The following is a 13,914-nucleotide window of genomic DNA, read 5'->3' on the forward strand; positions in this document are numbered from 1 at the left end:
GAATAGTAGCAGTCACAATCTTATTAACTAACAGCAACATGATTAAGAGACCTAGCTGAAGATACTTTTATCTAGTTTTCAGTCTCACAACTTGAAAAAAAAAAAAAAACAGCAAAAAGTTTTAAAATAACACACAAAGAACACATGATTTAAAATAGGCTATTTAGGAAAAAAAATTAAGGGTCATGATATATTAACATGCAATGCATACACAGGATCATGATAAATTCATTTTTGAAATTACATTGTAACTAGTTGGAATTTTTCTTAGAAAAATAAACCAGAGAGTAAATAAACATTTTCTATGTAACACTGGAACTAAGAAGTGGTAGTTGCTTTCCTTGTACTGCTCAATAGGAACAGAGTAGGCAAAGCTGTGCCTGAAGATGAAAATGAATTATAAGACTCTAAAATGAAGGAGCACATCTAGGTTTTTAAATTCTAAGAAAAGGAATTTAATCTAACAAAGGAGGTAAAAAACAAAAAACAAAAAACAAAAAAAAAAAACCATAGCTGGCTTCACAGTAAGAATTAAAACCAGGAGAATAACACTTCACAGGACAAATGTTCTTTACCAGTGCTAAGCAATTATCCAAAATATTTTTTATATCAAATATATTGTATCAAATTTAACAACAGCAAAAATGCTGAATCATTATCAGAAGTGTTTGACAGGCTTTTAAAACTGTATGAGTTGCCTTGCCTCTAGCCCTCCTAGAACTCCAAGTAGGAAGGAGTAGGGAGATGGCCTAAGAGGAATAGGTGTGTGTGTATATACAGACATCAATACACCCACATATATACATCACTTGATTATGTGTGCCTAGAGAGCAGAGCGCCTCCCACCTTTGTTCCCCCTGGAGAGCAAGGGGTCTGAATGCAATATATGACACACAAGATGAGTAATATACCTGCTGTCTAACATTTACTGAAAATCGTTTGAATTAGGTGAGGTGCTAATTTAATTATGGCTTAGAGTTAAAACATAATTCACTACCATGCCAAATTAAAGGAATCAACTATAAAGTCTTGTATAAAAAGCTGGTATTTTCTGTATATTTAAGGTAACGAAGGAAAAATGTTGGTTTTTATGAAAATTTAAAGTATGGGCTATTAAAAAAGCAGTTCAACAGTATTTAAAATAGAAAATTAGTTTAAAATTCAGCTTTTGAAAAAAATCCTAGTTCCCTTTTCAATCTACTATTCACAATAACCAAAAGTAGTATCACAAAAGATTATAAAAAGCATTTAAAATACAATTTTATGCAATTTTTATTTGTACTTTAGGATCTAAACAACTGTAAGGAACACCCTTGTGAGACAATAGAGTGGTTTTCTTTTTATTTGCAGCTACTCAAAGTTAAGACAGGCTCACTACTTTGTTCTCAAAGTAATCAGCATGCCAGCTAACCCAGCCAACTTAAGAGCTATCTGTGACAGGTGCTTGACTGTGTGAGTCTAGAGAGCCTCCCCACCTCGGCTCCCCCGGGAGAGGGAGGGGTCTCTGTATGCTTTTCTGTGATGGTTCCACTGAATTCATCACAATAGAGATGGACATTTGAAATTCGTAACGATCCAACATCTGAGCAATCTTCTTCCGAGACACACCATGTTTATTCCTCCTACCAAGAAAAAAAAGAAAAGAAAAAAGAAAAAAAAAACAAAGGATTTTAAATCTTTTCTCCCCTTTTTTAAAGAAAGCATAGGTTTGGAGATTCAGCTATTTTACAGTAACAAAATAAAATCTAAATAGCATTTTACAAACATGAGAAGACACACTTGTTCATTCTTGCTTTATACAAGAAGATTCCCACTTGCTATTTTCAGAGGACAAAATAAGTGATTACAGCTTCTTATAGAATGGCTCACTGAAAACATTAGGTATATAGCAAACTAACAGATGTTTTCTCTATATTTGTTTTTTTAAAAGAGAAAGAACATGAAGCTGGAAGGTGGAATCTGGGAGGAATTGGGAGAGAGGAAAGAATATGATCAAAATATATTACATGAAATTTCTTTAAACATTCTAAAACAAAGATATTTTAAAATTAAAAAGTATTATGAGATAGTGTTTTGAGAATTACAGAAGAAATGAATGGATTAAAATGAAAAGTAATTTATCGGTTACTTTAAGATACTTTTCTTGTATTTACTATTATTGGTTTTCTGAGACAGGGTCTCTCTGGTTGCCCTGGAACTCACTATGTAGACAAGGCTGGCCTTAAGAACTCAGAGAAATATGTCTGTCTCTATTTCTTAAGTGCTGGGATTAAAGGCATACAGTATCATGCCCAGCTTTTCCTATTGCATTTTAAAATTTCATATTACCAGTACCTTACTATTAGAAATATGATTGAAATATTAGATACAAAAGAATATATATGATTTATTTTATATATGTATATGTAAATTGAAAAAAGGCAAAATAAACTGGTATTAAGAAAAATTACATGGTAAAACTACCAAAAAACACAAAGCAGTAAAAGATTATAAGGTCAAAAAACAACAACAAAAACCAATAAATAAATAAACAAATAAATAAAAATAAATCCATAAAACTGGACTGTGACAAGCTGCTGAGGAGCCAGTCCTGTTCTAACAAAGGTAACAGCTAAGTATGTATGTCATGTAAAGACCTTGTTCAGCTTTAGTCTAGTTAGTACTGGTATTACAGACATGTACTAACAAGCACAGATCTTCCTGTAATTTTCTTTATGTGAGTTTTGGATAAGAAAAGTTATTTAAAAACTGTTGTTGAACACCCAGGCCTTTGGGCAGTTTATTTACTCTGATAGTTTTCTACAATATGACTCTGACTCTACAAGACAACACACAGGAACAAGCTTTGTATCTGCAGTATAGTTCTAGCTTTACTAACTCACTTTTCCTAGAAATAACCCCCACACACACACACACAGTACTTTTCTACTCTGATGCTTTACACTCAAAAGTTTAAGAGCAACAACCACAACAGAGACAGAAGGGAAAAATAAAACAGACCCAAGGTTAAAAATTGGCAAGAAAGGATTTAGGGTAATTTTTCAGTGTAGATGACTAGTGTGGCATGCTTGAAACCCTGGGTTCAATCCCCAGCACAAAATATACAACTTAAAAAAGCTAGTAAAATATAACTAAATCCGCAAGATGCCAAAATCATCCATTTGATTCTATCCAATTCTTCCAAAATTCAAAATATGCTACAGATCAGTTAAAATAAAGTGGGCTGTTAACTTATATTAAATTATTTCACCGGGTGGTGGTGGCACACGCTTTTAAATCCAGCACTCAGGAGGCAGAAGCATCAGGCAGATCTCTGTGAGTTCAAGGCCAGCCTCGTCTACAGAGTGAGTTCTAAGACAGGCTCCAAATACAGAGAAACCCAGTTTTGAAAAAAAAAAAAAAAAAAAAAATCCTCTGGCCATGGTGGTGCACTTGGGAGGCAGGGGTAGGTGGAACAGTGTATGTTTGAGGCCAACCTGGTTTACATAGTGAGTTTCAGGACAGCCAGGACTACATAGCGAGAACCTGTTTCAAACAGAACAAACAAACAAAAAGCAAATCAAGTCACAAAAGTCTCTCAAACACAAATGAAACCACAACCAAAGGACAGTTAAATCACTTATTAAAAAAAAAAAAAAAAAAAGCCAGGTTGTAGTGGCACAGGGCTTTAGTCCCAGCACTTGGGAAGCAGAGGCAGGCAGATAGATCTCTGTGAGTTCGAGACCATCCTGGTCTACAAGAGCTAGTTCCAGGACAGCCTCCAATGCCACAGAGAAACCCTGTCTCCAAAAACAAACAAAAATCACTTAGTAATTTATATACCATGATTCAACTATCTTTAGTTTTAAATTTCCCATTTAAATTTACACTCTTTTTTGTTTGTTTGTTTTTTGTTTTTTGAGACAGGGATCTCACAGAGATCCGCCTGCCTCTGCCTCCCGAGTGCTGGGACTAAAGCTGTGTGCCACCACCGCCTGGCTTTAATTTACACTCTTGCACTGTACTGTAACATACACAGTTTGGTAGGCAAACAATGCCAGTTAGATATTATTATCCTTATATAGCACACAAATCACAAAGAGGGTAGTCAAAGGAATGAAAGATGAGGAAATAAATGATTTGGGCCTCATACACAGAACAACAGTCTGAAGGCTGGGGCTGCAGCTTATGGCAGAATGTGTTTACTGTATGCACTATCAACAACACCAGAAAATAAAAAATAACAGTTTGAAGCTGGAAGAGGCAAATTTTGATGGAAGATAAAAAGTGAAAAGGGAGTTTAGAAAGGGGAGTGCCATATAATTCTATGAATACACTTAAAAACACTAAAATATATATTTTAAATGAGTAAATTGTAAGCTATATGAATTATACTTCAATAAAATTGTTAATGGAGGGCGTTGGTGGCCCATGCCTTTAATCCCAGCACTCGGGAGGCAGAGGCAGGAGGATTTCTGTGAGTTCGAGGCCAGCCTGGTCTCCAGAGTGCCAGGATAGGCTCCAAAGCTACACAGAGAAACTCTGTCTCAAAAAACCAAAAAAAAAAAAAAAAAAAAAAAAAGGTAAAATTGGGGGCTGGAGAGATGGCTCAGAGGTTAAGAGCACCGACTGCTCTTCCAGAGGTCCTGAGTTCAATTCCCAGCAACCACATGGTGGCTCATAACCATCTGGTGCCCTCTTCTGGTGTGCAGATATACATGGCAGCAGAATGTTGTATACATATTAAATAAATAAAATCTTAAAAAAAAAAAAAAGGTAAAATTGTTACTAGAAAGAAGTGAACCAAAATAGGGAAAGAAAAGAGTGACAAGACAAGCTGTGACTCGAAGGGAAGGACACTGGCAAACACGAATGAAGAGCTAGGCTCCAAGTCCGAGTCCACAGTCTCTCAAAAGGCTCTCATTCTGAAATGTAGAAAGATTGGAAAATTACCTGCCTAGCATATATGAAACTCTGGATTTATTTTCCCAGTATGATGTAAAAAGAAAGAGAGAGAGAGAAAGAGAGAGGGGGGGAAGGAGAGGGAAGGGAAGGAGAGGGAAGGGAAGGGGAGGGGAGGGAAGGAGAGGGGAGGGGAGGGGAAGGGGAGGGAGGGAGAGGAAGAGGAGGAGCTGGGCGGGTGGCGCACGCCTTTAATCCCAGCACTCGGGAGGCAGAGGCAGGTGGATCTCTGTGAGTTTGAGACCAGCCTGGTCTATAAGAGCTAGTTCCAGGACAGCCTCCAAAGCCACAGAGAAACCCTGTCTCGAAAAAAACAAAACAAAAAAAAAAAAAAGAAAAAGAAAAAGAAAAAACCTCCAAACAATCCAGAAACAAACCCACAAACCCTTAGTCTTACTGGCAGGCAACCACCCATTCACATAAACTAGAACATGAAGACTCTTCCATATTTAAAGTGACTGGATATAACTTGCAGCAGAAATTTTAAGATGTCTGAAATGCCATATTGCCATAATGCCCCTAACTCCTATGGGATAATAAAACTAGCTAAATGTACAATATCATCCTAGAAAAAGAAAAGGAATTCCCAAACACTGCAATTTCAAGGCTCTTGGGATAGAATTATGGAAAGATGGAAAAGTCAGAGCAAGGGGTAAGTCAATGATGGATCCCACAACAGGGACACAGTAGTGGAGGGACGAGGGAGAAGCTCGGATGTCACATTACCAGTCAATAAACTTAATTAAAGAATTCACATTAAGTACAAAGCACATTTAGTAAAAGATAGTTAATAAATTTTGACAAAAGTTCCTGCTCCGAACTAACAAAGATAACAAGAAAGCCAGAAAGAAACCAAACATACAAACACAAATCAAAGAAGATAAGGGGGGGTTCAATAAAAATGAGGTTCTTACTTTTCTAATTCTTCAGGATCAAACTTCCACCAAGTTTCCGGTTCATGAAACTCTACTCTGTATCCTTTTCCTATGGCCTACACAGGGGAGGGAGAAGACAAAACCCAGAGAGCATTCTTAAGGAAAAGCAGGCACACAGGTGTAAGTCATCTGACAACAGGAGGAAGCTCAACCAAGAAAAATGCTTCTTGGTAAAATGTGGCTTAGAAAATGTTAAGACTATGTAACTGGACAAATTCCAATTACTATCTTTAAGTCCAGGAGTAACTAAGAAGGAGAGCACGTTCAACCACCATAAATAACATTGCCAATTTTTAAGTTAAAAGAAGGCAACAGAACTATTTAGAAAACAAGGGAAAATGTCTTAATAATAAAGATCAAATAGACCAACAATTCAGAATATGAAAATCTGTTAAGAATAACAGAACAAAAACTTGCATGTCTATTATTTACCATTTCCACATATGGTTTCATTTCCCAGGCTTGTGTATTAGTGTTGTCTATTATAACTGGAGATCTTCCCTGATCGATAGCTTGTTTTGCTGAAATAAAAACATATAAGTAAAATTTAAATATTTGGTACGAAGAAATACAATACATCTTTGCATTTAAAATGAAAACTGCAGTATGTCTTCAGTAAGTGCCATGAAAAACAAGACATACCAGACATAAAAATATAAGACAGTTTCTGGACTAGATGCTGGTTTTAACAAAATAAACAAACCCAACAAACTGCTAAAACATACCTTGTAAAGTTTTGTTCATTTATGGCTAATGATGCTTTCATCTAGATCCAGTTTTCTTTTTGGTTTTTCCAGACAGGGTTTCTCTGTAGCTTTTGGAGGCTGTCGTGGAACTCACTCTGTAGACCAAGCTGGCCTCAAACTCAGAGAGATCCACCTGCCTCTGCCTCCAGAGTGCTGGGATTAAAGGCTTGTGCCACCACTTAGACCCAATTTTCATTAACAGAAAATATAGATGATAAAGAACAAAGTACAATAAGCAAAGATTTACTTACGAAGAAAGAAATTTTTTAATGAAAAGTGTAACAAAACACTGAGGCAATTAAGTATGATCCTTTATAGGTCAAGACAGATTTTCTGTAATCTGATGTGAGACAGATGGCTCACACAGAAAAGCACTTCCCATGCAAGCCTACAAACCTAAGCCCATTCCCTAAAACCTACATCGAAAAGCAGGATCAATGGTGTACATCTATAGTTCCAGAACTCTTACAACAAGATGGAGGTGGGGACAAGAAACAGGCCTAAACCCTACAGTCTAGCTAGCCTGCAGGACAGAGTACGGCAACAGAAACAAGAGAGACCCTGCCTAAAAACAAGATGGAAGAAAAGAATCACTCTTGAAAAAAGTTGTTCTTTGATCTCCACACACAGAGTACATATGCACCAGCCCCCCACAAGCATACACAAACACACACACACACAATAAAAATGAAAATGAAAGCTGGACATGGTAGCGCATGACTTTAAATCCCAGCACTCAGGAGGCAGAAGCAGGTGGATGTCTGTGAGTTTGAGGTCAGCCTGGTTTACAAAGAGTTCCAGGACCGCCAGAACTACAGAAAGAAACCCTGTCTCAAAACAAAACAAAACAAAACAAAAGGAACACTTTAAGTGATGCTTTTGAATGTCAGTATAAAAGAAAGATTCATGAATCAAGTAGCTCAATAGTACAGTTCAGCTATTTTTGTGAATTTCTTAGAATCATGATTCTCAAATGTGTGACTTAAGGTAATGCAACTTTAATTCTAAACTCTCTCAATATCCCAATGTCATCTCTTGACTATGAGAGGAAAAAAAAAAAACCACTGTCACAGTGTTTTTAACCATCTGTTAATGACAGGAGTGTATGTATACTTCAGGAATATCAAACAAAAAATTAAATTCTGGCAGGGTGGTGGTGGCGTACGCCTTTAGACCCACCACTGGGAAGGCAGAGGCAAGCAGATCTCTGTGAGTTCAAAGTCAGCCTGGTCTACAAAGTGAGTTCCCGGACAAAATAGGCTCCAAAGCTACACAGAGAAACCCTGTCTTGAAAAAAAAAAAAATTAACTTCTGAAAAATTATCAAAGTTGAATGCAAAGATGGAAATTTTCTCTATATACTGGATTCAAACTACTAAATTAAACAAAATAAAATGAGGCCATGTCCAACCTGCATTTCATGGGGCACACGTGGCTGAGAATAGTCATGGTTTGTGGCCCAATTTTTTTTTTTGTAACTAGACTGAAAAGTTCTCAAGAGTCAACTTTGCAGTGAATAGGCTTGTGATGCAATGTCAAAGGACTGAATGTACCTGTCTATGGTGTAAAGGAGTTAATGCCAAAAATTGATCCCCTAATGGTAGGAACACTGTTTGGAAGGCTGAGGTACCTTTAAGAGGTGGGGCGTGGCTAAAGGAAATGGGTCCTCTACTTCCTTCCTGACAGTAGATACTCTCTGACCAGCTGCAACATGTTCCTGTCATGCCTTCCCTGCCACGTATCCCTTCTTAAACTGTGAGCTAAAATAAGCCCTTCTTTAAGTTGCTTCTGGCTGGGTATTGGGACTCAGCAAGAAGGAAGTACCAAATACAGATATGTTTTAGGGCAGGCAAATCCTAAAGACTAGTTAATGCCTTACTCACTGAGCTATCCTGTCAGCCCAAAAGCAGGCTTGTAAAAGTAACTTACAGCATATGTTTTCAGATAGTTTTAGTTTTATCACCCATTATAACCGTTTATAGAGAATTAAAACAAAAAAACAAAAAAACAAAAAAAAAACTGAAGCTAGAGAGATAGCTCAGCTGTTACAAGTACTGGCTGCTCTTCAGGTGATGCAGGTTCAATTCCTTGCACCCACCTGGTGGCTCACAACTGCCAGTGTCTCCAGTTCCAGGGATCTACATCCAAGTAAAACACCATACACATTCATTCAATTTTAAAATGAAACTATTTTTTTAAGGTCCAGTTTTTGGTCCTCATTTTAAAAATGAAGCACAATCTCTAGGGCTGAGCCCCAAGGACAAGACCCACTCATCCCCACGTGATTCAAATGGACTGTCAGGATTGAGACCACTATTCAGGATGGAAACAAACTGACCCACGTCTTCTAAAACTGAAGTCTTTGACAGTGTTCTCATAACACAGTATCAATGAGGAAACGAATACAGGCATTTTTATTAAGATTTAAAGACATTAGCATTTTTCGGGTAGAAACAGCTTTTGGAATACAAAACAAAGGTATCAAGAGTTCTTTGAATTATTCATAAGATGGGAAAAAAGAAAGCATACTGAAATGTCCCCCACGTGTATTTTATCAGCTTATATTGGCATAATGTCTACAGCTCATCCCATTTTATCTAATTTCACTATTATCTTTACCTGAGAGGGCAAATTAATTACTATCATGTCTTACATAAGAAGAAATTGGGACTCTGGGTTATTAACAGTCTGTCAAAGTCACTCAGCCTGTAAAAGTCTAAGTCAAAATAAAACCCAGATAGGACTTGAGGTCAAATACTCCATCCCAGGAGCCTTGGCCCAAAACAAACCTCTGCTCTGGTTCCAGTCATGGGCATCACCAAGCTGATTAACATTGTACCTGTACCCATCTTGATGATGAAAATAGTCATCAGTGCTGAACACGATGCCATCTCGGCTCTGACCAAGCAGAATTCTGTTAACAAAAGAAATCATAAGATCTATGACTAGATAAGGGAACCATGGACAAGTTAGCAATGGACACCTGGTATTGATTCCTTAAAGGATCCTACAGGAAGAACAACAGAGGAGCCAATCCTTTAAAACTGCCCAGATTCTAGACATCACTTCAGACTTCACTCTATCCAACTACAGATAGGAAAACTCTACACCAGCATTTGTACTGCAACTTCAAACACCATGCACTGCTTCCCAAATAACATCAGCTAACAATTATGCACGTTTTTAACTTTCTGTGAGTTGGTCCTGAGTACCTAGAACTGTCTCTCTCTGGTTCTAGTAACCTAAAAACCAAGTAAGATTAAGTAAGTGAACCATCTGGGAAAAACATATTTGATCAAAGACAGCTTTCATCAAACTCATTTACATTAAACACAAACATAGACGATCCACCATATGAGAGTATGAAATAGCCTAAGACAGAAGATTGCAAACAACCTGTGATCCTCCAAAGTACAACAGACTTTAGAGACTTGTTACATGAAAATTAATCACGGAATAAAACAAAAATCTCTCAGATCACATCCGTAACAAGTAAGCTCTGCTTTGAAAAAGATTGATACCATCGCAGGGTGGTGGTGGTGCAAGCCTTTATCCCAGCACTCAGGAGGCAGAGGCAGGAGGATCTCTGTGAGTTCCAGGACAGCCTCCAAAGCCACAGAGAAACCCTGTCTTGAAAAACAAAAAAACAAAACAAACAAAAAAATAAAACAAAACATAAAAACCCTAGGGGAATGAGCTACTCTATGAAGCATCTGAACCAAAAAATAGAGTATTTTCAGAATTATCTCATCAGGTCTTCTAAATAGATTCTCATAATGTTAATATCTTGGGACCTAGTAAATCAAACAACAATTAGTTTACCATGACTCACATATATTTATGATCTCATTCAATTCTCAAAACACTGACAATCTGGAATTAAACAAGACCAGGAAAGAAAATAAATACAGAAGGTCAGCAAGTGGAGTTTAATATGCAGCAGGAGGTAAGGTTATGAAATGAGATTCTCAGTGCTGGGCACAGGATATTTCTGACTCACAAACTAAGGGTCTAAAATGATCCTTGTACAATCTCCTCCTCAGGAGGGCTCTGAATAGACTTGGTCACTAGTATGGTGGATCTCTAAGTTCCAGGGCAGCCATGAGACTTACACAGTAAGTTCTAGAGTTCTAGGCCAGACAGGGCAAGTTAGTATCCCAAACAACCAAAACAATCTAAGTAAACCTGGCACAGGTTGAGACACTGGTGCAGGGGCACTGTATCCAAGTGCTTCAGAGTATCTACCTAATTTTCTCAGGTAAGACATAACATAAAGAACTTAAGACCAGAGACAAGTATCTTTCTTTCAAAGAAAGGTAAGAAAGAAAAAAAAAAACAAAAACAAAAAACTCTTCCATCACTTTCAAACAGTGCTTTTAATTCCTGTAGTTACTGGAACAAATGATCTGAAAACAACCAGAACTTATTATCTTACAGTTTTGAAGGTCAGCAGTTCAAAATCCCTTTCTCTGGCCTGTCTTTCTAGAGGCTCTAGAGAATGGTCTTGTCTTTTCTAGTTTCTACAGGTTAGGCATACTCATTATCTTGGTTTGTGGGGCCTTTGATCATTAATTAGTACAAAGTGGACAATGGGGTCTTCTCTCCTCTCTGGCCTCTGCTTCTTGTGTTTCTGTGACCTTCCTTCCTGCCACCTTCATATTAAGAAGCTTTGTGATTACACTGGGCCCACACAGGATAATCACTTCATCTCAAATATTTAACCTCAAGTCCTTTTACCTCAGAAAGTAACATGTACAGCACTTATCACACCAAATGGTTTAAATAAAAATGTTAACACCAGCCTGGAAAAAAAACAAAATGAAAAACAAAAAAACAAACAAACAGAAAAGTCAACACCAAAAGCTATTTTCTCAAGTTCTTTTTTAATTTCCTAGATGGTAAATTACTAGGTATTTTTAGCAGCTCTTTACTCTAGCAACATTTATTTTGTTGGGGGAGGGGGAGATCTACATTGCATTGGTATTTTAAGGAATCCAGAAATCATTTAAGTACACATGTGGCAACATATATATAAGGCATATGCAAAAGTGATGCCCTTTTATTCAAGGGACTTAAGTATTTCAAAGGAGTTTGATATCTGTACAGAAGCCTACAACCAACTCACCCAAGGACCAAGGGACAGCTGCATAGTCTCTTGCCTTAGAATCCTCAGCAAAAGCTAGCTATGGTGGTACAAGCAAGAAATTCACAAGTTTTAGCTTGTGAGACCTTGAATGCATGAAGTCATCAGCAAATGTCAAGGGCACTCATCACGTTGGAGACAGTAAGGATTTGGACAAAGAAGGAAAGTTTTGAAGTTACTTGTAGAAGTCTAAAGTTCTAGTACTTGTAAGAGATGGCATGAGGTAAGTTTATTAAACCATTCTATATCCTCACTTGCATAATTATTATCTATCTCCTCTCAGGGTAGAAGCTCTTCATATAGACACTGAACAAATTACAGCTGCTGTTGCCAAGCTTGGTTCTCTGCTTAAGATACTGAATAAATTTGAAATACAAAATACATTGTATTCATAATTGTTATAATTTACCTTAAAATACTTTAGCAGATTATGAGACCATTTGGATGATTTAAGCTATATACTACCTAGGCAGTTGCCTACTCAGAGAAATTATATCCTTTGCTAGCTAAGCAAGAACTAGTCTCCAAATGTGGAGTACAAGCTGTTACAAATGTTTCAACCTCCTTTTATCTTTGGTAATTGCCACACATTTTGCTGATGAGATTGATGGCCTGTTTCTGAAAATACACTCACAGGTGAAACCAACAGAGTAAAAGCTATTAAATAGATAATGTATTTTAAGCCTATTCCTTCTTCCTTTACATGATTTAGTGAAAGAACTTTGATTTATAGTCTACCTTTCTAAAACAAACAAAAACCACTGAGGGCTTGGTCATTGAATGGTTCTATGTCCAAACACTGGGTCAGAGCACTCTGTTTAGCTAAGGACAACTACAATAGTAACAAAATTCTTCCAAATATCCCCAAATTCTGCCTCAAATGGACCTGCCAAAATGTTAGGCAGCCTGGAAGGACAGAGTCTCCACTTTACCATACCTACAAAGGTTGTATGAAACATGTTTCTCTTACTTAGTCCTAACTACTGAAAGTCAGTATCTGTGTTAGAATACAGTCTAATACTTTCATTAAAAGCTAGCAGCAAGCCAAGTGGAATGACTCATGCCTGTAATCCTGGCACTCTGAGGATCCTACGTTTGAGGTCAGCCTCTGCTACATACCAAATTTCAGGCAAGCCTGCAATTTCTTTAAAGACCCTACCTCAAAAAACTAGTGGCTAGAGATGAAGCTCAGTGGGAGAATGCTTGCACAGCATGCAGAAGGCTCAGGTTCTATCCCCAGCACATCCTCCCAAAATCAAATACTAATAATAATAATAACAAAAATCTTAACAAATGGGTGGCAGAGTTTTCCAGAAAAAAAACTAACCCAAAATGGCTTAGGTCAACCATCAATGAACAAAAAGACAATGCTGTCAATCAGGCAGTGGTGTCACATGCCTTTAATCCCAGCACTAGGGAGGCAGAGGCAGGAGGATCTCTGTGAGTTCAAGGCCTGTTTTACAGAGTGAGCTCTAGGACAGCTAGGGCTACACAGAGAAACCCTGTCTCGAAAAACTGTAATAACAATAATAATAACAATAATAAACAAAAAAGATAATGATGTCTTGTATAGCTTATACTGAACACAAAGTAGTTAATGTAAAAGCTATATAAATTCAGAAATTACTAAGGATGCAAAAGATAAAAAGCTTCAAAAAGAAATGGTGTATGCCTACAATCCCAATACTTGGGAAGCTGAAGCACCAGAAAGCATGAGTTCCAGAAGAGCTAGATCTTCTTAGTGGGTTCCGGGACACCCTAGACTACACAGTGGGGAATCACACATAGAAGTACATATGTAGTAGATACTAAAAATGAAGGCAGGGACACTGAGACATACATATCTAGATAAATGGATAAATAAAAGTTTAATGCCTTTTAAAATGAAAACATAGGGGGAAAGCAAAAGCACATCATTTTGACCTCCTAACTTTTCAGTTTGGGGACATTGGTTTTTTAATAATAGTTTCTGTTAACCACAACAATTTCCTCTAGGCTTTGCTCCTATAAAATGAAAACACAATTCATCTCTCTAAACTTTCCTATGTCAAAGTACTCTATGATTGAAAACTGTGACACAAATGGCATTTGTTATTAAGCATCCACTTAGGGGAATGGTTCTATGTTGCCCTGGAGATCCTAGCACAGAT

At 37.3% G+C, this 13,914-nt stretch overlaps 1 protein-coding gene across 1 annotated transcript in view; it reads right to left on the bottom strand.

The window, feature by feature from the left end:
- Positions 1 to 13,914, bottom strand: part of N4bp2l2 (NEDD4 binding protein 2 like 2) — a 60,453-nt gene that overhangs the window by 41,957 nt on the left and 4,582 nt on the right. Inside the window, exons 3-6 of the mRNA XM_027413748.2 lie at positions 9,411 to 9,535; positions 6,309 to 6,397; positions 5,856 to 5,932; positions 1,476 to 1,622 (exon numbers count right to left, since the gene is read on the bottom strand). Of these exons, the coding sequence (XP_027269549.1) occupies positions 1,476 to 1,622; positions 5,856 to 5,932; positions 6,309 to 6,397; positions 9,411 to 9,535 (438 nt within the window). The remainder of the gene's footprint in view (positions 1 to 1,475; positions 1,623 to 5,855; positions 5,933 to 6,308; positions 6,398 to 9,410; positions 9,536 to 13,914) is intronic.

This window comes from Cricetulus griseus, chromosome 4 (genome assembly GCF_003668045.3).
Source record: "Cricetulus griseus strain 17A/GY chromosome 4, alternate assembly CriGri-PICRH-1.0, whole genome shotgun sequence".
Lineage (NCBI taxonomy): Eukaryota > Metazoa > Chordata > Mammalia > Rodentia > Cricetidae > Cricetulus > Cricetulus griseus.